The sequence below is a fragment of the Populus trichocarpa genome, chromosome 1, assembly GCF_000002775.5.
Source record: "Populus trichocarpa isolate Nisqually-1 chromosome 1, P.trichocarpa_v4.1, whole genome shotgun sequence".
In the NCBI taxonomy this organism is placed as follows: domain Eukaryota; kingdom Viridiplantae; phylum Streptophyta; class Magnoliopsida; order Malpighiales; family Salicaceae; genus Populus; species Populus trichocarpa.
Genome location: NC_037285.2, coordinates 10,037,474 through 10,058,357, shown reverse-complemented (window position 1 = coordinate 10,058,357; position 20,884 = coordinate 10,037,474). Strand labels below are relative to the sequence as shown.

At 34.1% G+C, this 20,884-nt stretch overlaps 3 protein-coding genes across 5 annotated transcripts; 2 read left to right on the top strand and 1 right to left on the bottom strand.

Annotated features, from left to right (window-relative positions):
• The first annotated feature begins 5,262 nt into the window (after positions 1-5,262).
• On the top strand, positions 5,263-8,105 carry LOC18093979 (autophagy-related protein 8f). Of its 2 annotated transcripts, none has more exons than XM_024605960.2 (6): positions 5,263-5,415; positions 6,021-6,062; positions 6,154-6,209; positions 6,967-7,019; positions 7,625-7,743; positions 7,847-8,105. In XM_024605960.2, the coding sequence occupies exons 2-6, from the start codon at positions 6,026-6,028 to the stop codon at positions 7,948-7,950; spliced, it is 369 nt and encodes a 122-aa protein (XP_024461728.1). In that variant the 5' UTR covers positions 5,263-5,415; positions 6,021-6,025; the 3' UTR covers positions 7,951-8,105. The 2 variants fall into 2 exon arrangements, with proteins under 2 accessions (XP_024461728.1, XP_024461733.1); XM_024605965.2 differs by having other exon boundaries at positions 5,297-5,462.
• A 2,809-nt stretch (positions 8,106-10,914) lies between these two features.
• LOC18093978 (uncharacterized) lies at positions 10,915-12,800 on the top strand. Its single transcript, XM_006368139.3, has 4 exons — positions 10,915-11,246; positions 11,374-11,599; positions 12,028-12,089; positions 12,437-12,800. The coding sequence occupies exons 1-4, from the start codon at positions 11,139-11,141 to the stop codon at positions 12,590-12,592; spliced, it is 552 nt and encodes a 183-aa protein (XP_006368201.1). The 5' UTR covers positions 10,915-11,138; the 3' UTR covers positions 12,593-12,800.
• A 1,124-nt stretch (positions 12,801-13,924) lies between these two features.
• LOC18093977 (uncharacterized) lies at positions 13,925-20,168 on the bottom strand. Of its 2 annotated transcripts, XR_008057637.1 has the most exons (5): positions 19,725-20,168; positions 18,224-18,303; positions 18,050-18,134; positions 15,306-15,451; positions 13,925-15,208 (listed from the first exon to the last, which is right to left on the bottom strand). XR_008057637.1 is itself a non-coding variant. In XM_006368138.3 (4 exons), exons 1-4 carry the CDS (start codon positions 19,956-19,958, stop codon positions 15,416-15,418), a joined length of 435 nt encoding a protein of 144 aa, XP_006368200.3. In that variant the 5' UTR covers positions 19,959-20,168; the 3' UTR covers positions 13,925-15,415. The 2 variants fall into 2 exon arrangements, 1 of the variants encoding a protein (XP_006368200.3); XM_006368138.3 differs by having other exon boundaries at positions 13,925-15,451.
• Between the last annotated feature and the right edge of the window lie 716 nt (positions 20,169-20,884).

Here is a 20,884-nt window from a genome sequence, read left to right as displayed (position 1 = left end):
AAAATTAATTTCATTTTACAAGTATATGGTTCTCTATCGATTTCTACACAAATATTTTCTCTTTGTCAATATTTCAACCACAAGGCCTTTTCGTCCATCTCCGTTAACAAAACTAAATTGGAAATAAACTTTTATGAGGTAAATTTCAACCCGCTAAGAATATAAATAGTTTATCAATTAAGTTTCTTTAAAAAACTTCTCACATGATTGATTTTAAAATACATATACAAAATTTTATTTTATATCAAATCCACTTTGAAATAAAAAAAAATCATGGAAATATAATTAATATGAATTGTAATCAATAAGAAAAACAAAATTCATATGAGTTTTTTTAAAAAAATTGAACATTGAAATCATTAAAAAAAATTCTTCTCTCTACATGGAACAAATGGCAGAGAAAATAAAATAACAAAAAATCTTGAAAAAAATAAAAACAACAAATGCTACACATTAAAAATTTAAAGACCTTTCACCAAATTTGGATTTAAATCATCTCTTAGTCACCAGAATTAGTCTCAAACCTTGTCCTAGAGTTAGAGCGGTTGTAGCATTGGCATGATTAAGAGAAATTAGCAGATGTGTTTTTCAGAGATGTGAAAAAAAGAAAGAAGGAGAAGGTTGAATAATTTTGCTACATAGGAAAGAGAGAAGGGGAGAGGTTGATGAAAAAGAAAGATTGTCTGTGAATGTGAATATGATTGTGATTGTTTTTCAAAGTATTTTTAATTTGAAAATGTATTAAAATGATATTTTTTTTATTTTTAAAAATTATTTTTGATATTACTGTATGAAAATGATATAAAAACATTAAAAAAATATTAATTTAAAATAAAAAAATAAAAAAATTTAAATATTTTTAAAATTACTTCTAAAATATAAAATTAAAAATGTTTGATAGATAAAAATAATGTTGTTCGAGAAGAAAAGAGGGTAGGGTCGGCTTAGGTGAGAAAGAAGGAAGATTTTAGGTGAAAAGTGCTCCAGGACAATAAATGAGATAAAAAAAAAAAAAAGCTGTCACATCATCATTAAGAGCTAAGCTAAATTAAGTGGATGAAGCCTGGTGATCTATGACAGGGAGGGCCAATCACTTGCCATTTGCCAAACTAAATTAATGGTGTCTGATTCCTCTTGTCGGGTATGTTGGGAAACGCGGCTGCGATTATGTTTTAAAAAAATTAAATTTTTTTTTATTAAAATTTAATATGATTTATATGTTTTGGATTGTTTTGATGTGCTAATGTCAAAAATAATTTTTAAAAAATGGAAAAATATCATTGATATGCATTTTGGCACGAAAAGTTATTTAAAAAGCACCCACAATCACACTGTCAAACACGCTCGTCTTGAAGAGGAAAAGAAAGAAGAAGTTTGGCTTGTAGATGAGCTTGCTTGTTGACACTTGAATAAGCTAATTTCTTTTTTAACTTCAGCAAGATGTAAAAAAAAAAAATAGAAAAAAAAAGGACACCATGAAGTCATGAACACCATAGCCTGAATGGCAAGAACATCCATCTATATCCGAAAACCTCATTTAATACCTCACATTAAAAAGTAATTAATTACCTCACAATTGGACTAATCTAATTTGATGAAACTTTCTAGCAAACTTTAACAGACTCAGGCACTTTAAATGAAAGGAAATCTCAAACAAAAATAAAAAATAATAATATCTTCATAGTTTTCATGTGGCTATATGAAAAAATAAAAGAATAATTAATTCATAAAATCCATATAAAAAATAAAAAATTATCTAGTTTCCGTTGAACATTCATGTGATTTTTTTACAATTTATAACATACTAGGCTCGCGTATAATTGTTAAAAAAGTTATTGAAAATATAATTAAAAAAAAAGGTTTCGTCTCATTTAAAAAGTATGGTATAGTTTTTAAATAGCATAGTAATTATTAATTTAAATGATAATTTATTTTAAATTAAAAAGAAAGTTTGAAGGACATCTGAGGCCAAGCTTAGACGGTTGGTCTTCAAAGAGGAAAGGCGTGTTTGCCTATAACCTATTTACCATTTGTCTGCTCAATGTAAAAAAATCTTACAACCACCCGCATCATCTGCTACAGTAGTTTTCTGACCATCTCCCCCAGCTAAAAATCAAGTTCAAGATTTTTGCCTCTCAAAGTTCAATTTTTTTTGGAATATAACATATCTTTAAAATATTTAATGTCATTTGATTTCTCTTGATAAGATGAGTATTATTGAAGTGTTTTTGGACTTTCATCTAACAAAAATAAAAGTAGATTGGAGCTTATAAGATGTTTTTTTATTCATTTTGTTTTAGTTTTTTGAGGTTGTAAATTGATTTATTAAGATGCTTGGATTGTTTTTTATATATTTTCCAAAAGGAGTAAAAGGTTAATGTGAGTATCCTAAGAGTTTATTTTGTGTGTGTGTGTGTAATGTATAAAACAATTAAATGTAAGGGATCATAATTAAAATTATAAAAATAGAACCGAATAAATAGACAGGTCAAATAAGCTTGCGTGTGCAATACACGTGTCAACATGTGAAAGATGTTTGCAAGATTCAAGCAACACATGAGACGTCGTTAGATGATCAAATGTTAGCTTTTGCATCATCGTTGGAAGTGTCACACTGAGCTTGTGACAATTGGGCTCTAATGGGTTTTTTTTCCTTTCTCCTCATTCTTATCATCAAGATTCTTGTTGGCTACCAAAATTAAAAGGTGTTACGTTATTTGTTTTTTGTATTAAATTTGGTTTTTAATTTTTTATTGTTATTTCTTCTATTTTGAATCTTTTTTTCTTTGATTTGTTTTTTGAATTTTTTCCCTTAGCATTTAATGTTATTTGTTTCTTTAATTATTTTTTAAAAATTTATCAATCAACATTTAGTTTCATTTTATTTTTATTTTAGACTTGGTCTTTATTATTATGATTGCTATTTATCTTGTTTTTAATCCTTTTTATTGACTTTTTCTTTCTTCAATTCTATCCATCAATATTTTGTTAGTTAGAGATTTAGCTTTGTGACTTTTTTGGATTCGCTTTTTATGGAGTTAGTCTTGACCTTGTAACACATGTCATCAATTCTAGGTTGATTTTGGTATTTTAAAAAAATATTTTAAAATTGATTTTTATTTTCAATTGATTCCTTCAATATTCGTTAGTTGAGAATTGAGTTTCATAATTTTCTGAACTTTTTTTTTGTATGGAATTATCCCATTCTTATGTCCAGGTCATGGGCTTAATGAGTTATCTAGGTTGATTATGATTTTTTTGTAGTTATTTTTTTAATTGAATTTTTTTACTTTCACTATTAAATATTGTGTTGTCTGGGATTTAGACTTCATTGTTTTATTCAATAGTTTATCATGATCTCATAATCATGTTATGTATTTAACAGGTTTACTCAAGTGAACTCGAGTTAATTTTTTTTATTAATATTTAAATTATTGAGAATTAAACTTATTTTGGATTCATTAACAAATAATATCATTGAAATATTTTAATAATATTAAAAGAATATCTTTCTATAATATTAAAAAACATTATTTTTTAAATTGATAATTGTATATTTTTTTTAGTTCGAATTGTTTATCATTATTACCTTTTTTTATTATTATATTAATAAATTAATCAAGTCATGCTCCTCCGAGCATAGTTTTGAAACCCGACCCGGTCATTGACCCGATCAAGTGATCGGGTCACGGGTCAGATGGGTTGACCCGAGTCAAAAACCTATAAAAAAAAACACATTACTAATTATAATGCAACACTTACATAAATTATAAAATATAAACCAAAAATAAATGTCAATCATTTTAAGAGCATACACAAATTGTTAGACACCTATTTAACTGAAAAACATCAAATATTACATGAAAAGTCTCTGTGCCAGAAAAACAGGCCATTGCCAAATTATTAGGCATGCTTCAAACACAGAAATCCTTGATGTCTGAATTTGTAATAATCTATTTGGGTGATAGGCCAACGCATATCATGAAAATTAGAGGCCCTTAATTTTTGCTGGTCAGTCATAGAAGCTCTAGAAGGCAGGTATTCCATTCTGGATAAATTACAATATCAAAGCAACACGTTCATACAGTTCGCAAAATTTCTTCTCGAGTCAACTCAAGTTCTATAAACCTTACTTGACATGGCAACAGGACAAGGTACGTAATGCATTGCTAAATTCTTTCTCATGGCTTAAACCCTAAATTGCGGTTCTATAGTTTGAAAAGGTTAAATATACTTGTAAACCGACAATCATAGTTTTCCCCTGGCATTGCACTACCTGTTCTATCAACAATCAATGAAGTTGACACATCGATTCCAGTCTACCAGCATGAATAGAAGTCCCCTACTATCAGTTACAATTGAGCTGCTGGTTTTTTAGGAATTTTTTTGAAGTTCTACTTCAGAATTTTTCATTGTTTTAGATTCTTATCATCGATTCCCTTCTTTACATTCTTATATAAGAGATCAGTTCCTCCCACCTTAATATCTAAAAAAGCCAGTCTTAATCCATGATAGTACTGTCGAAAATGAACTAAAAGAACCAGCAAATAACGAAGGATCATAATACGGTGGGAAGAACATGTATTCTCGATGGGTCAATCGAACATAAAAATAAAAGAGGAGAGATACATACCTGTGGGAAGAATCGATGGGTCAATCGGTGGGAAGAACCGATGGGTCAACAGAGGGAACAGAGGGAAGAACCGATGGGTCAACAAACTGAACAGAGGGAAGAATCGATGCCACTGTTATACTCTCCTGCAATTTCAACAGAGGGAAGAAGATGAAACAGAGGATAGCGAAAGGCGAAAGAAGATAGAAACAATTAAAAACTCATCTAACCTTATGCTCAGAATTGAAACGGCGATCAAGGATTCAAGATTCTTCTGCTCATCTGCTCTTCTTCGCGACTGAGAGTGAAATGGGTTTGACAAATTCTTGAAATTAATTAGGTCTTCTTCTCACTTCTCTGCTCTGCAATGCATTCGTGATTCGTCTCTCTGGTCTTGTTGTTTTGGCCTTTTAATTGTAAAAGGCCAAAACGACGTCGTTTCAAGCATGAGAATATAAAAAAAAAAAAATCCGGGTCTCAGCCGGGTTTGGCCGGGCCGGTCGGGTCCTGGGTCGACCCGGTCTGGCCGGGCCAATTCCTGACCTGTTTTTTGCGTAGACCCGGCCCGGCCACAGGCCCGGGTCGACCCGCTGGGCCGGGCCCGGTCTTAAAACACTGCCTCTGAGTCTCAAATTTTTCTCCTCAAGAATCTTTTTTTACGTTGGGACGCGCGGGAAGCAATGTGGTAAAATACCAAACTAAAGCAGCTTGTACTTTATCTGCAACCAAACCAAACACCCACGAGTTTTTCATCTTCGTCAACAAAAGCAGCTCTTTTTTCTCTTTTGGCTTCGTATTCATAGGTTCGCACCTATTGATTCACTGTACTTGATTTTCCTAACTTAGCATTGTAATTTCTTCGTCTCCTTCTTGAATTATGCAGTTGGGTTTGATTTTTCTTTTATTCTTTTCAAGTGGCGGGTTATTGATGTTGACAAGATGGCTCAGTTAAAAGTTTGTTCTTTTTGTTTCAGTGAAGTCTTAGATTATTGTTGTTTAGGTTTAAACATGGGCTTTTGATGTTTTTGAATAGATGGTTGTTATTGTTGTCTGAAACTATTAGTTTAGGGTTCGTGTTGTTTAATTTTGGGTTTTTTTTTTTAATTTACTTTTGGGGTTTATTTTTGGATAATTCATTTTTGTTAATAGTATGTCATGTACCGTGATCATTTAGCGCCCCCCCCCCCTGTTTTTTTACTTGGGAAATGAAAGGGGAAAAGTTAAATATTGTGTAAGTTTAGTTATTGATTGAAGCTGATATTCTCATGGACCTTACATTTTGAAGAATTGAAAAAAGGGCTTTAGTTGCTATGTTGTTGATCGGATTAATGGATGCAAGTTCTCATTTTCTTAGAGGGGTGATGAGCAAAGACTAAGATTGTTTACTTAATCCTTGTGCTGTTTTCAGGAGGAATGGCGAAGAGTTACTTCAAGCAAGAGCATGGTCTTGGTATATACTTTGAATTTTGTAGGATTTTTTGGTTTTGATCATGGCAAATTGACGAAAAGTTTTGACTTTTTTGTTCTTTTATTTTCTTCAGAGAAGAGGAGGGCAGAGGCTGCCAGGATCAGGGAGAAGTACCCAGATAGGATTCCCGTGAGTGACCAATGATAATTTCCTCTCTCAATTGTTGGTTATTGATTCTCATGCGTGAAATCTTTTGCATTAGAACTAATAATGAGATTATTATTCTTCTGTTTGTAAATTGTTGTCTTGTATCTCCATTTGTTACCAAGGTTGAATATATGGTGGAAAGTTGACTGCAGAATGGTGCATTACTTTCCATGTGGACAATATATTTGCTGAATTTATTTTAAAAAATCTTTCGGGGTTTATGAATATGATGAAAGCCTTGAACAGTAGTCTTTTGTCCAAATGATCTAGCAACAAACTGCTTCTGCTTTTCTATGGAATCAGGTTGTGCAATGGGTTAATTCTGTTTGCAATTATCATTCATAGGGATGCCTCATGGGTGTTATTTACAATAATTGGTGGGAAAGGTTTAAAAACGAGGAAACGCAGTCGATGATGAATGCATGGTGCATTGCAGAGAAAGTAAAAAAATGGATCTGCTGCATGCTCTGGATACTTCTCTTTTCTCTGGGTTGTATTGAAAAGTGCCTTATATTTATGATCTGGCTTTGTTCTACCATGTAAATAATATTACTAGTCAGTTGGATTGGGTTTCTTTTTTTTGCAGGATACAGAACTTGATTAAAATGTCTCTCACTTCAGAAAATATTTCATGTTTTTATCTCTGACATTACTTTGTAGTTGCTGTCTACAATTGCATGGGTTGTGTTTGTTTGTTTTTAAGGTGACCTGTCTCTAATTGTGCTTGTTTGTTTTTAAGGTGATCGTGGAGAAGGCAGAAAGAAGTGATATACCAAACATAGACAAGAAAAAGTGAGTAGAGTGGATAGCTTTCTGATTTTCTTCATATCTCAACTTTGCCACCACTCACATGAAGGGGAACCCAACACAAATGGTTTCTAGTTTCTTTGACAACCTTTGAGTACGCATGTGGGAACACACACCCATTCCTGCAGGTTGCACAAAGCTAAAATATAACCTAATGCTCGTAACCTGCTAGAACTTAAAGATGATTAGAAAACGAACGATTGTAAAATTGTTTTTGCATGAAAGGGAAACACCATATAACCTACAGTTTCTATCTTCGTTATTTCCATTTCATGATTGTCAGAATATACCAGCGGTATCTCAATAAATTTTTCTCTTGCACTTGATCCCCCCCCCCCCTTTTTTTTTTTTTCTTTCCCGGACCGGCCCTATAACACCTGAGCACCTTTATATCTGTGTCACTGGAATAGTTTATCTTATATCTTTTTTTTATCACTGTGGAATGGTCTACCTTTCCATCTTTTAATTATGGCCTTTTCTTAAGTGGTTTAGCCCTAGAAAATATGTATTTTTTTTTATAACTGGGATTTTGATAAGCTGCTATGATTAATGGTATTGAGCTTTCTATAAGCTGAACCTGAAAAATGCAGGTACCTTGTTCCAGCTGACCTGACTGTAGGACAGTTTGTCTATGTTATCCGCAAAAGAATCAAGTTGAGTGCAGAAAAGGCAATCTTTATATTTGTGGATAATGTCCTCCCACCCACAGGTAAGCTCTTGCATATATATAAATAGTCTTTCTCACAAGATCTTGTCATCAGCCTCTGGATCGGTAAAGGTGCATGACATGGTCATCTGTTTGCTGTTTGCAGGTGCTATCATGTCTGCAATATATGAGGATAAAAAGGATGAAGACGGGTTTCTCTATGTGACCTACAGCGGAGAGAACACTTTTGGGTCTCAGATTCCACTGTAGACATCTGTGGTTGCCTCGTTTATTTCCTGGTTCCACTAAATTATTTATCATAACTATTGTCTTCACCCCCTCGTGTCAATAGTTCTTTATTCTGCCTATTTGTAAAGATATTTACAGTCATGTATATAAGCTTGACGAACCCTTTCATTCCCAAATCATCTTTTAATACTTCACAAAGGGCTTTTTAATCGACTGGTTTCGATTTCAGCCTTTATCTTGAAAATAAAGCAAATATTAATCAAATTGAAATGTCAAAACGAGGTCAAGTTGGGTTGACTCCAGAAGACGGTGAAAATATCGAGGCCTTATTGACAGTCCGATGCCAGGTAATTCAGGAGGGACGGCCTTTCGATGATGGCTTATGTGCTGTCACTTGAAAAATCTCTGGTGTGTTGCCGTTCACACTACTGTTAGTGTTGTGGGTCTTGCTAATGGCTCGCACGGTTGTAACAATGGAGTACTGGGCTTCCATTGTCGTGGGATTTTGTCCTCTTGTAAAATCAGTATAGACTATGCAGTGTAGAACCCCTTGTTATATAAAATAAATCTGTGCAAGGTGATAAAACAAAAAATTATCAACAAATTAAAACCTGAAATTGTTTAAAAAATCATAGAAAATCCTATTTTCCTTGCATTATTTCCTTTCTTTTGACAAAGCCCTTATCGTTCTTTATTCAGTGTAGCTTTAATTGTCCTTCCCTCAACTTGCAACCGAATACAGTGTCATTCATCTGTAAGCTGGGAAGAAAAAGAACTAGCCACCATGTAAATTCTATCTTTACTCAATTTAAGAATCGTGGAAAGCAACAGAATGATGAATGCTAAACATTAAGAGTGAATTCTTCAACAGTTTTGTTGTGTATATTGTCATAAAACGAACTCAGAAATTAGGTTTAGCCGTTTACATGTAGTATTGATCAAGCATAAAGGATTTAACTGTGACCTTCAATATTTTTATTTGTTTTTCAAAACGAAATGGAAAGTGTACGAGCGAGCAACTTGCAACGTTAGGATCATATTCTTCAGAATGCATTGCAGATGTTAAACAGCTCCATTTGCAAAATTGTTTGGCAGGTTTCTCCATGTCAATTGGATGTCCACATCCTTCCCAGTTGTTTAGGTCAGAGCTCCCTCTCCCTGCTCCTAGTTAAATTGACCCTTAAGAAAACCAGGAAACCAAGAGATCACCACAACATGATTAAAACACATTGCCTTGCTTGGGCTACAAATGGGAGGCCCAAGATTCTGACATGGTAATGCCATGTTTATGTGAATAGCACATGGTTTACCTGCCTAGTTGATGCTCGTTGTAGACGGTGAGAGGGGGCTTCCGACCCTTTCATGTCCCAAAGAGGAGGTGCAAGTTATGGTTTAGTCATGCACCTTTGTCTCTCCAATTTTCTGTCCCTACATCCCCACTCTTTTCCATGTCCCCGTGTCCCTAGTGTTTCAACTTGCTCTTGAAAAGATTTAAGACACCGCTCTCTGATCAGGCCAGGTTTCACTTGGTTTTATATGTACGTACCATATCCATATATACTGCATAATTAACTCTTTTTACCATTGCAGTATAGATTAATCTCCAGGAAAAAAAAGAGAGAAAAAACAATCACTAACACTTAAGCATGGATAATTAATGATATTAAGAATCAGAGCTATATATCAATATTACTGAAAATTAAAGAAATCGATGTGAGAAAAAAAAAACCTTAGTCTGATCAAGTCGGTGACAGGACATTGCCAACTTAAATGGTGATATATATGAAACAACATCTGTTACATATACGATGTTTCTGTTTGCTTCTGTGAGTTCCAAACAATGCCATGAGCTGGGTTTTCTTTTATCTAGAAATGTCATGAGAAGTCAGCAGCAATTGGTAAACAAGAACAGAAAGCATACATTTTAAGGACGATCATGTTCTATCGATGCCTCCCCGTCACCGCCCTTCTTCTCCTTCCATTCCTTTCTTTATGTTTTTTTTTTTGGTATTCTAGCAAGTGATATGAGGTCTATGCACATATATCCTTCACGAAATCGTGTTCTGTTTCGTGCATCGGCGCAGAAAATCGTTATATTATGCTTGTTTATCAATTAATTAATTATTATCAGCTAAATTAATTCAGAAATGTTCATGAATAAAATCGAAATGAAAATGAAACTAATGAAAGACCGCTGCATTGTTAATATCATGCAATGTTTGGCCTAATAAAAAGGGAGTAATAATTATGCACAGTAAATCGAAATATTGAACATTGACTGGTCACCCCTTTCACAGGTTAGATTAAATTCTCCATGAAAATAATGTCAACAAAGATCAAAAACGTTTGTCTCAACTGACAAGCCCATATGCAGTTAGTAAATCCCATGCACAAACTAAGACAAGGAATGGAATTCCTCTGTAGAAACACATGGGTCGGACCTATATATTTTTTTTTATATTGCTGTATAGAGCCTCACGTGTATCATGTACTAGCAGTTCTTAATTTACCATGGTGGATCCTATACATGCTGATAGAAAATAGAATCGCCCAACTTGTTTTCTGGTAAGAAAAAAACAAGAAGAAGAAGACATCTTATAGCTTCAGATGGATGCAAGAAGGCATGCAAAATAACTTGATTGTCTGCAATGTCAACCTGTTTAAATTATTTTCCTTGGAATATTGTTCCTGCAGATCAGCAGAAATTAACATTACTCATGTGCTAAGAAACGATTAGACTAGCTAACTGGTTGTCTTTGAGTTACAACATAAAGAGACTGAGAGATACTGTTGGTATATACATTAAACATACATTTTAAAATTCAAATTTCCAATAAACTACCACCACCACCACCATGCACATTTTCATTATGTGGCTCTATAATGATGTTATCTATTTTCTTGGTTCTCCACGGTTGATTTTAAATGGGTGTGTGTGTGTGTGTGTGAGAGAGAGAGAGAGAGAGAGAGAGAGAGAGAGAGAGAGACAAAGGAGGCCCCCGAATATCTTCGATTTCGTTTTCAAGGTTCATCACCCAAACATTTGCATGTTCTCTTGTAGAACGTCTCCCAGACCATACAAAACCTGCATTAAATGCTCTTGCTACTCCAAGCATTACAAATACTTATGAGCCCTGACGGTGAACTCACCAAACAAACCTTAACAGTCATTCATTCTGTGACATCGATTTCCAAGATCATCTCTCGCCATGTCTACTCTCTTTCTTTTGCTTCTCATCTGTCTTTCTTTGCATGCATGCAATGCTCGCTTTCTTCGCCTTACTGACAAGGAAACCAAAAAACAAGTCCTGAACAAGGTTATAGATATATAAAAAATAAAAGTGAATGTATACATTTAAGTAATTCATTTTGCTTTTATAAAACATTTCAGTTTTGGTCTATACTTTTTTACGTCCACGATAATTGATGCAGTCTGATTTTCAGGTTTTGGTGCAAGATGTCGATAAACTGAATATCAATAGAACTACTTTAGCTCCATCGGAGATGATGCCTCCAGTTTCAGAGGAGCAAGGAGCACAAGGACAAGAAGTAGTTGGAAGAGATGAAACAATTACTCGTAAGATCAGTTTACTTAGTGCAACCACTATGAAAAAGAAAGATGAAGAAGCTTTTATGAAGCAAGAAGAAGGCACAAAAGGAGCAACTTCAGGTAATTTTCCAACTCAGAATGCAACCTACCATAAATAAAACATATACAAACAAACCCTTACTATAACAAACGCGATAACTCGGCCTAGAGGATCCTAAGTTACTCTTCAATATTGAACTAGTACCGCTTGCATTTTCGAAAATCAATCATGCAATTCAACTTCTATAATCTAATTATTCAGCTTATCTAGGGTTCCATATATTTAATACGGTATTGAGTCTCTTCAAGTACCCCTAACTAGATCTTAAGATACCCATGTCTTTGCAAAAAGAAAAACTAAATCTTCTACTCCATAATCTATGGAAATGGAGAAATGATGTCTAGCCTTTGTCTTATAAATATTTGTTCAATGCTTACATGTTAAAAGAAAGTAATATGCTCTATAAAACTGCTTTCCTATGTGATAGTAATTAATGTTTTACCTGCAGGAAATAAAGTTATCGTATCTTCACAGGCTGATTTGCAACAGTCGTCTAAAATAATAATAGAGGTGAGTTAAATACTCCATGATCATTGATTTATTAAAGGATATTGGTTTTTATGGTTGCTAGGCTGTTATGTTCTTGGTGTGGTACTGACCAAGACTCATGGCCCATCTTCCTCGCCATGTCCTCCATCAGGATGGCAAAGCAGATTGGTTTGCTCATGCATGCACCATACAAGCAATGAGATCATGAGTAGCATATAGTACGAATTTGCTTAATTACATGCCGTAGCTGATCATCAATAAATTTTGTATGAACATGCATTTATATATATTTACATATAATAAATGTCAAGGACATTCAATTAAATGGATGTTTATAGAGATGTTAATTTGGTTGATTGTTTGCCCAGGGATTGAAGGGGCGAGGACGATCTATGCTAGGATCAACAGCGAATGATACCGAGGAAGCTGTGCGATCTGAGGAAAATGACATTGCCGAGGATGTAGCTGTCATGGATTATGCACAACCCCATCGGAAACCACCCATCCACAATAAAAAACCCTAGACCAGTATATATATTGTGATAATACATGTACTTATAAACCCAGCTCCTCCAAATTTCTGTTTAATGGAAGATGATCATATTTTCAAGATTTGCATGCAATAATAATGTAAAAATGATCAGAACAAGGTAAAAAAACAATTTTCAAGAACACTTTTTCATATTTTCTGTCAGAAATAAGAGTGATACTTGTGATCGATATTGTTAAGCATTTTCGTTAACAGAATATTCGTCTTCTCTACTGGTTTAAAAGCATCACTAAAGCCTTCATTATACAACGAGCTAGGGGCAGCAAACTCTCTCAATTTAAAAACCCTTTCAATATTCATTCCAACCGAGTTCTAAAGCCTTTCAAAACATCGAGATAAGTCTTAGAGACATACCATAATTTCAATTTTTAGATGGTGGCTTCTTCGATCTGTGACTGGACAACAAGGATGCCCTAAGAAGTCTAAATTTCTGACATGCACAATATCAGCTCGCTCCCAACTGTGTAATGTTTCAGTGGCTAGCTACTTTAAATGAGGTGGTTAAGTGATAAATGATGTGAAAAGATGGATGGAGGCCCCATTCACTGTATTTTACGCTTTTGTATTAATGACATTTGTGAATAAAAGGGACAAACTTGACATGGATTTCTCGCCATTGTTGACATTGTGTTGGTTGGTTGGTGTTTCTAAAATGAAAGCAATCGTATCTGCCGCAGTTTGATTTTTCAGTTCTCTCTCCGTAGACAGCTGCAATAAGGTGAAAACGATAATACGCAAACATCAAGTGATATCAATTGCACCGAGGCATGGGAACAAAAGGAAATTCAGCTAACCTCTAGGAGATACCATGAAGAATCATGACTGAGAACCGTCACCTCCAGGCTCCATGGATACTACAAGGACCCGTGCAGTAATGCTCCTCTCATCATTCTTGTAAAACCTATTAGGATTGGTGTTCTACAAATTGTGAAAGATGATGATAACACCTAGTGGGCGAAGTTGCCAGTACTGCTCCATAAAAGATGCCCCTCTATAAAAATAATGCGCTCCATTTACCAAGATTTTAAAGGGATTAAGCATTCGCATTCAAAACAACATTGGATCATGTTATAGTTATAGCTTTCACCAGGATTAAACGGAAAGAAGGTTGAGAAAAAATACAGGATATTGAACAGCTACACATACATAGTACCAAGGATAATGGAATTTATTGGTATATCTTAATTAGTCATATTCTAGGTTTGTTTTCTAGAGATTACCAGTTTGAGTCCTATAAACCTTAAAATCACTGAAAGTTTACATGGTCGTTAACTTCAAAGTCCGTAAAATTAATCAAATCGAGATATGTACAAAGCTATCTCAAACATCCATATTAATAATTAAAAAATAAATTACGCAGTTGCTGTCATATTGGCAAAAGTAGACTTTTCCCTGCCATATCATTAGCAAAAAAACAAAAATTAATATATTCGCTACAGATCTAAAGATCTTCCAACAGAATTTCAATCCCAAGAACCCATGAAGTGCACAGCAAAAGTTTCTACTTCAAATATCATTACTGTCCTTAAATAAATCTCTGTAAAAACTTGATGGAAATGTCTGTTCTTCATGTCCTGAATAAATTCCAAGGTCCTTATCGCCAGCTTCAGAGAAACCTCTCCACCATCAAACAAGAAATCAGGAATGAGTCTTACAATTGCTTCATCCAAATCACCTGAGATCAAAACTCTTCAATCCAATTAGTAAGACTGCAATGATAGGCATAATTCTCTCACCTCATGTATATATATCCATACGCTTGTGTGTCAATCTTTCAGGATCGTCCCCTGCTAATCTCAAATATTTTTGAAAGACTTCATCTTTCCCTGTCACATTTTACGATGTTCCCTATACAAATGTATGTGCAAAATCACAGAGACAGATATGCATCTCTACAGCTGTTTGCAGTAAATATTCCCAGCTAGCTCAGGCCTATATCTATGCGAGCAACTCAACGTTAAGTGTCAACCCAAAGTTTATTTTAGTGTCAGTCGACTGGCAGAAAATCATTGATCTTGACCACCATTACAGTGGACCACTACGTTACATCCCAATTTGACAGTATGATGTTTAGAACCATGGACCACTTGAATACTCAATAGCTGGCACAGCAGTTGACGATTTGATTAATGAAAAAATAGTTCCATGTTAGCATTCATGATACGAATAACAAATCAAAAGTACAGTTTACTTTTCTTTTTTACCAAAATTTCCATGCCGTGTATACAAAACAGCCACACCACCCATACGCAAAACAGGGATAAGTATCTACCTCAGCCATTAATCCTTGGGACAAACTGTCGAAGTGTTCATGCTGCATCAAGCAAGACAGAACACTGAAGCGTGTACTGTCTGGAAAACATGTACATGTGCACATCAAGAAGACCTTAGGTAAGCTTTACACCACAGGAAGTGAAAAGGCGTTCAAGTGAAGAATTTGGTTCAAAACCAACAAATCTTGATAGAGATTGATCCTAAATTCTCGAACTCTGGGAATTGCATTAAACTGTACAGCTTAGCAATTAATCTTCCTTCCAAAGATTACCAACATATTTGCAAGCCAGGACGAAGCTTGAAGAGGCATTGAACGCTAAAAGTTGCAACATGAGATTGGTTATAATCCAATCTTCTAAGTCAGAATGAGGTGAAATAAAACACATAATAGAAGAGAATATCAAGATACTTACTAAATAGTGAAAGAACACTTTCCATCTCTTGATTTCATAGAAAAAAGAAGAGTATTTATCGGAATGTCTGTTTTCAAGCTAACACGTCACTGCATTATGCTCACGTCCCATCAGCTTAGCTGATGTCTCCTCAGGGGCAAGCCTCGCTGCATGTTAAAAATAAGAAAGAAAGAAAACGACATTGCATTGCCTTCTCACTTAAGAATCACATAAAGGTTGATGAAACTGCACTTGTGTTACAAGCCTACCAGGGGAAAGAGAAAAAAACCGACAAAAAAGAAACAGAATAGGGGAGTAAAATTTACAGCAAAACTTGCATTTTCTATGGTGCAGTCTTACATAAATAAGTAATCATCAAACTTACTAGTTCCCAGATGATCTTAACTATGTCCAGTCCTACAGATTTATTAGTCAAAGAAACAAAAGGGCATTCAAACATAACACAACATCCATCACTGAAATATTTCTATCGTGAAGATATTATTCAACACTTCTTGGGTTCTCAATGACGCAATTCTTTCAGCATTTCCTGTGGTATCTTATGTTTGTTTTATGTTCCCTGTTCAACAAAGTCATCATGCAAATGACAATTCTTGTGACAACCATCATTTTCTCAATTTTTCACGATGCTGTATAATTCTTCAAGTATTTTCTTCATAGCCATACTTGTAGTTTTTAATAGTGCATGCATATAACCACTTAAGCTATAACTTTTGTATGAATACAAGAGCAGACAAGAAAAGGTGTCAATGAAACCCGACATGTCATGTTCATTTTTCATACAAGCCATGTCCTCCACAAATCTTGTCTATGTGTTCTATTTTTTACTGACAATAGGCAAATCATGACTACTTATGCGTCTATGAAAGGGAACAACATTCTTATCAGTCAAATCAATTGACTTATGATTGTTGTTCACAAGCCATTCACTTGGACACGCGCACAAAGTCAAATGGGAATCGAAATTCTTCAAACAATATTTCCACAATCTTGATATAAAAGAATATTGGAGGGTATATGTAAATTTTAAACAAGAGGAGATATCGGCGATGCTGATAAAAGATATTGAAATATTTATGCAATCATGATATCTGGGATAAATTGAATAATTAGCATATAAAAAGAAAAGAAATGTTGAATAACTACATAAGCAAAAAGTTTTAGTGAAAAAATACACTTTTAAATGTTGCGGTTTTGAACCGCGGCATCAATCAAATATCGCGATTAGGAACCGCAATAAAATTTTAATTAATATCACAATTTATGACAATAACATCAATTAAATTTAGAACAAATCAGTCAATCCGTTCATAAAAGAAATCACAAAACTACCAAAATCAGGGTGTCAGAGACCAAATTTTTGAAATCTAAAAACCTGATGGTCAGAGTAGCAATTCCATAAGAAAAATGACCTCAAGAAACTTCTGTTAAAATTTAAACACAATCCAACAATCAAATAAAAAATTATAGCCTTTTCGAACCATCATTGTAGTCTGGTACGACCAGACCTTCTCTTGGGCTTAGACTTGTCCCATTAGTCATAAATACATCTGCTGGGTCATCCACATAATTTGTTTGAGACAGATCTTCATCTAGCTATGGTAAACTCACAACTGACTGCTCAAAATCACTCGTTATCGCAAGTCCGACTACATCATTGACCTTGAAAAACAAAGGACAACTGTTGTGTGAAAAATAATTTTTTAAGATTTTAATTGGAGTCTGTTTTTGAATCTACAGATTGGAAAGAAAAAACAAATGTATATTTTGACTTATAAAACATATTTGGAAGAAACAATTTATAAAATTATAGTTTTTATATGAAACGATCGACCGGTTTACACAACTGGTTCAATTGGTTGACCAATTGGGCCAAAAAATTGGTAGTAAGACTACATGTTAAATTGTCACATTTTAGAAGCGCGACATGTTTAAATATTACTATATTGAAGCGTGACAAAATAAAATTATGCTATTTTATCCAAAAAAAAATTAAATGGTGTTATTTTAACAAAATTTTTAATTTACTGTGCTAATTTTAAAAATAATCCTGATATCTTCATGTGAGGAAACATGAGGTGAGTCAGTGTCCCATCTTGGTACTCCATTCCACGGATATACAAAGGCATGCAAACTCTTTATTTATTTATTGTCAATTAACCATTGGAAACTGATCTTTACCTTTTTCTTCATATTGCATGATTTAGGAAACTACGAGAGTATATTCAAGTTATTTATGCATAAGAAGCAAAGGGTAATGGAAATAGTAAAACATTAAGAAAGACGTATCACTAGCACAATGGATGTGCCATGGCACAGCTCTGTTGGAAACTATGATATACTAGAACAACAACCCAAAAGCTTGGGTAGATGGTGACTTCCACAGATCCAAGAGCCATCAATATTATTACTTTGCATCAATTAAATTGAATTAACTATCCAGTCTCCAGTACCAAATGCAATATCCACCCACTTCTAATACATAACCAAATAGTTAATGGACAGTGTTTTTAATTGTTACCCACCTCTTATGCGCAATAATAACTATTGAATTGTATTGCAATCGTTACTGACTGCTGACATTATTTGTTCACAAAGGCATAAGAGAATTCACAGAAAATGTATTCATAATGACTTGAAAAACACTTGCAACCTATATCAATAAACCACTCCTTTCCATTTGAAGAATGATTATTTAAGTTGTTATATGAGCCTTTATGATCATCAAGAGGATAACAACTTACAATTGATTTTCTTTTTAGATACCTTCCCATCGTTGAGTGCAAACAAATAGTTTTTAACCGCTTCAGCATTGAATCAAACAGTGTGCTGAAATAAAGGAGGTGTCCACATGTAAGATGTCCAGGCATCACATAAATGGAAAATTGTAAATATGGATTATGGAAACAGCAATGTACCAGAACAACAACAATGCAATACTTTGAATTATTGTGATCACTGCGCAGTCAATGATTTGGGATGGGGCCTGTGTATTAACCTGAGGAAATGAATGAACTTAACCCATCATTCAGTAAGTCAAAGGATAAATCTCTTGGTTAGGAACTCATACATTAAGAAAAAGAAGATAGTTCAATACTGAATTTAGATACTCCATAGTATGATTCCATTCAAAGTTATACAGAAGGCAAATGATGAATTGTGGCTTATAAGATGAGTTTTACATACAAGAAAATGATAATACTTTGATACTAATTGCCAAAACATACAGTTCTATTCAGTAACCATCCTAATATCGACGACTGATGAAAAATATTAAATTGACACTACTAGAAGAAGCAGGTTAGTGCTGTTATTGCTAATGGATATTTCCAGATGAGTGCTCGTTTTGCAACAACTTTCCAGCAGTCTCAAGGAGAGATTATTGTAAGAATTACACTTTATCATGAGAGACCAGGTTACATCTACATTGAGTAATGTCAAACTTTTAAGTTTTTGAAAACTAAAACATAGCTAGTTTTCAGATCCACAAAATGCCACTTAATTATTGTTAATTGATAAATGCATGCTCCAAATAGGTATAGTAATATTTTTCACCAACTTTTGTGAGGTGGTGCACGTGCAGTTAACCTTTTGAATCCTCCAAAGTCCAAATCCCTTACCCCCTCTCCCATCTCTTACTTCTAGAGCAAAAATAAATAAGATGCTCATACTCCTTTCCTAATCATAGATATAGACTATGGAATGCGGGACATGATATTTGTATTAGAATACCAAGCAAAACCAAATTGTCTGTAATTGTTTGTACCCATAACTCAGAACTTTGAACTCCTAACTAGTTAGCACCAAGGAATCTAATATCTAACAAAGAATATCCCCATTGAATCTTCAGTGACGATCCCCGCATTCTCCTCTCGCCTGCCCTCTCCTTTCCCATGTTTCCCTAAACCTAAGCCATGTGAACAGTACTAAAAGCACAAAAATAGCTACCCATTCCATCATTATCTATAATGAATCAAAAAAACAATCATTAACTTCCAAAGATTGCATTCATTTCATTCTATCGGTAAAACACACGGGGCATCCTAATTTCATTTGCATAGGAAACAAATTCAACAATGTGTAGATTACTGCAAACAAATTTTTGACATATCCAATGGAGCGAATGCATTTATGCACCATCTTCTTAATCTCTCTTTGATGAATAATCAATCAAATGCATAAAATTTAGTCATTAATTCACACTCAATCCTCACTTAATTCCACGAGGGTAACCATATTATAAGCACTTTCGCTGAGTCAAAACTTCCTTTAACTATAAAGGTCAGCGTCCAATTAAATTTAAGCCTCGGAAACTTTTTAACATCCAAAAACCTCATTACAGCTTAATAAAGCTATAAATTTGACCAAATTAAGATGGTAAATGAAAAAATATAGCGAATGTGTTAAATAACAATATACCAAGACGATCCTTTTACAGCGGTGATGAATAGAGGCGGCACCGAGATTGTCGAGTCGGGACTCGATAGACCGGTCGTAGTAATCGGTGGGAGCTTTTACGAAGACGAAGTCAGTGACACCCGTTTGATCGGATAATGGCGGAGAGACGAGCTTCGGTGGCCCCATGACGTCGTTGGCGGCGGCGGAGAGATCGTTGTTTGGAGAGGAGAGTGAGATCCAGGTTTGATATTCCATTGAGGATTCCGGTTTGGACTCGCTCCAGCTCTGCTAGCTGCAGTAGTTCCATTTGCGGCTCTCGTCAGAGTGTGGCTCTCTCGGTAGAACGGTGATGCTCCGTTTTATGTTGTGATCTTCTGTGAGCTTGACGAGGATGAGAATGCAAGGCCTGAGTCGTATGACAGTTTGTGCAGATCGTGCAGATCGTGGCCGTTCGTATCTCTCAAGATAATGTAGATATAAAATATGATAATGTATAAAAACAATTAAAAAATAGATATCACGGGTTAGAATTTTTAAACTGACTGTATATTATATATATTTTTTTATCTTTATATTTTATTATTTGTAAATTGAATATTTATTTTTATTTTATTTAAAAATATTTTAACTTTAAAGTTTTTGTCGGTGACTTCTTATAGCTTATGTTTTTATTGAAGAAAAAAAAAGGTAACTAGAATTTAGTAATGGTACAAGATATGAAAATTATATCTAATATTGATGAGTGTTATGACACCTAAAGTTGATGCTATAAATCCATCTTTAAATATAAACTCATGAAAATAAGAAATATAAATCCAACTCATTAATATTGTAATATTCATGAAAAAATTAATTCAACTCTATATTTCTAACTCGCTTGAGTTCATAAGAAATTGAATGTGTTAAGTTTACAATTTGTATACTATTAGAAGTTAGGTTGGATATAATTTTGTGCCCAAACCCAACCCAATTATACCCAAGAATAACCCTACCCAAGATGATCGGGCTAAATAATTTTTTATCTAAATTATTGTTGTTATTGTTGTAATTCTGTCGATAATTCTCTCAATATAATTTAGCATATCACCGACAGTTGAACCATATGCAATTCCATCGGTAAAATTACATATCATCAATAGAATACCATCAATAATTTCATTGGTGAGTTAACAATAGCAGTG

Bases quoted from the DNA above. Each gene is read 5' to 3' on its own strand.
- LOC18093979 (XM_024605960.2), top strand. From the start codon at position 6,026: ATGGCGAAGAGTTACTTCAAGCAAGAGCATGGTCTTG. The intron at 6,210-6,966 runs GTGAGTGACCAA...TTTGTTTTTAAG, and splicing joins AGTACCCAGATAGGATTCCC to GTGATCGTGGAGAAGGCAGA. The intron at 7,744-7,846 runs GTAAGCTCTTGC...TGCTGTTTGCAG, and splicing joins TAATGTCCTCCCACCCACAG to GTGCTATCATGTCTGCAATA.
- LOC18093977 (XM_006368138.3), bottom strand. From the start codon at position 19,958: ATGGAATATCAAACCTGGATCTCACTCTCCTCTCCAAACAACGATCTC. The intron at 18,304-19,724 runs GTATATTGTTAT...TCATTTCCTCAG, and splicing joins GCTGTAAAAGGATCGTCTTG to GTTAATACACAGGCCCCATC. The intron at 15,452-18,049 runs GTAAGTTGTTAT...TTTAACATGCAG, and splicing joins ATCTAAAAAGAAAATCAATT to CGAGGCTTGCCCCTGAGGAG.
- LOC18093978 (XM_006368139.3), top strand. From the start codon at position 11,139: ATGTCTACTCTCTTTCTTTTGCTTCTCATCTGTCTTTCTTTGCATGCA. The intron at 11,247-11,373 runs GTTATAGATATA...TCTGATTTTCAG, and splicing joins AAAAACAAGTCCTGAACAAG to GTTTTGGTGCAAGATGTCGA. The intron at 12,090-12,436 runs GTGAGTTAAATA...TTGTTTGCCCAG, and splicing joins CGTCTAAAATAATAATAGAG to GGATTGAAGGGGCGAGGACG.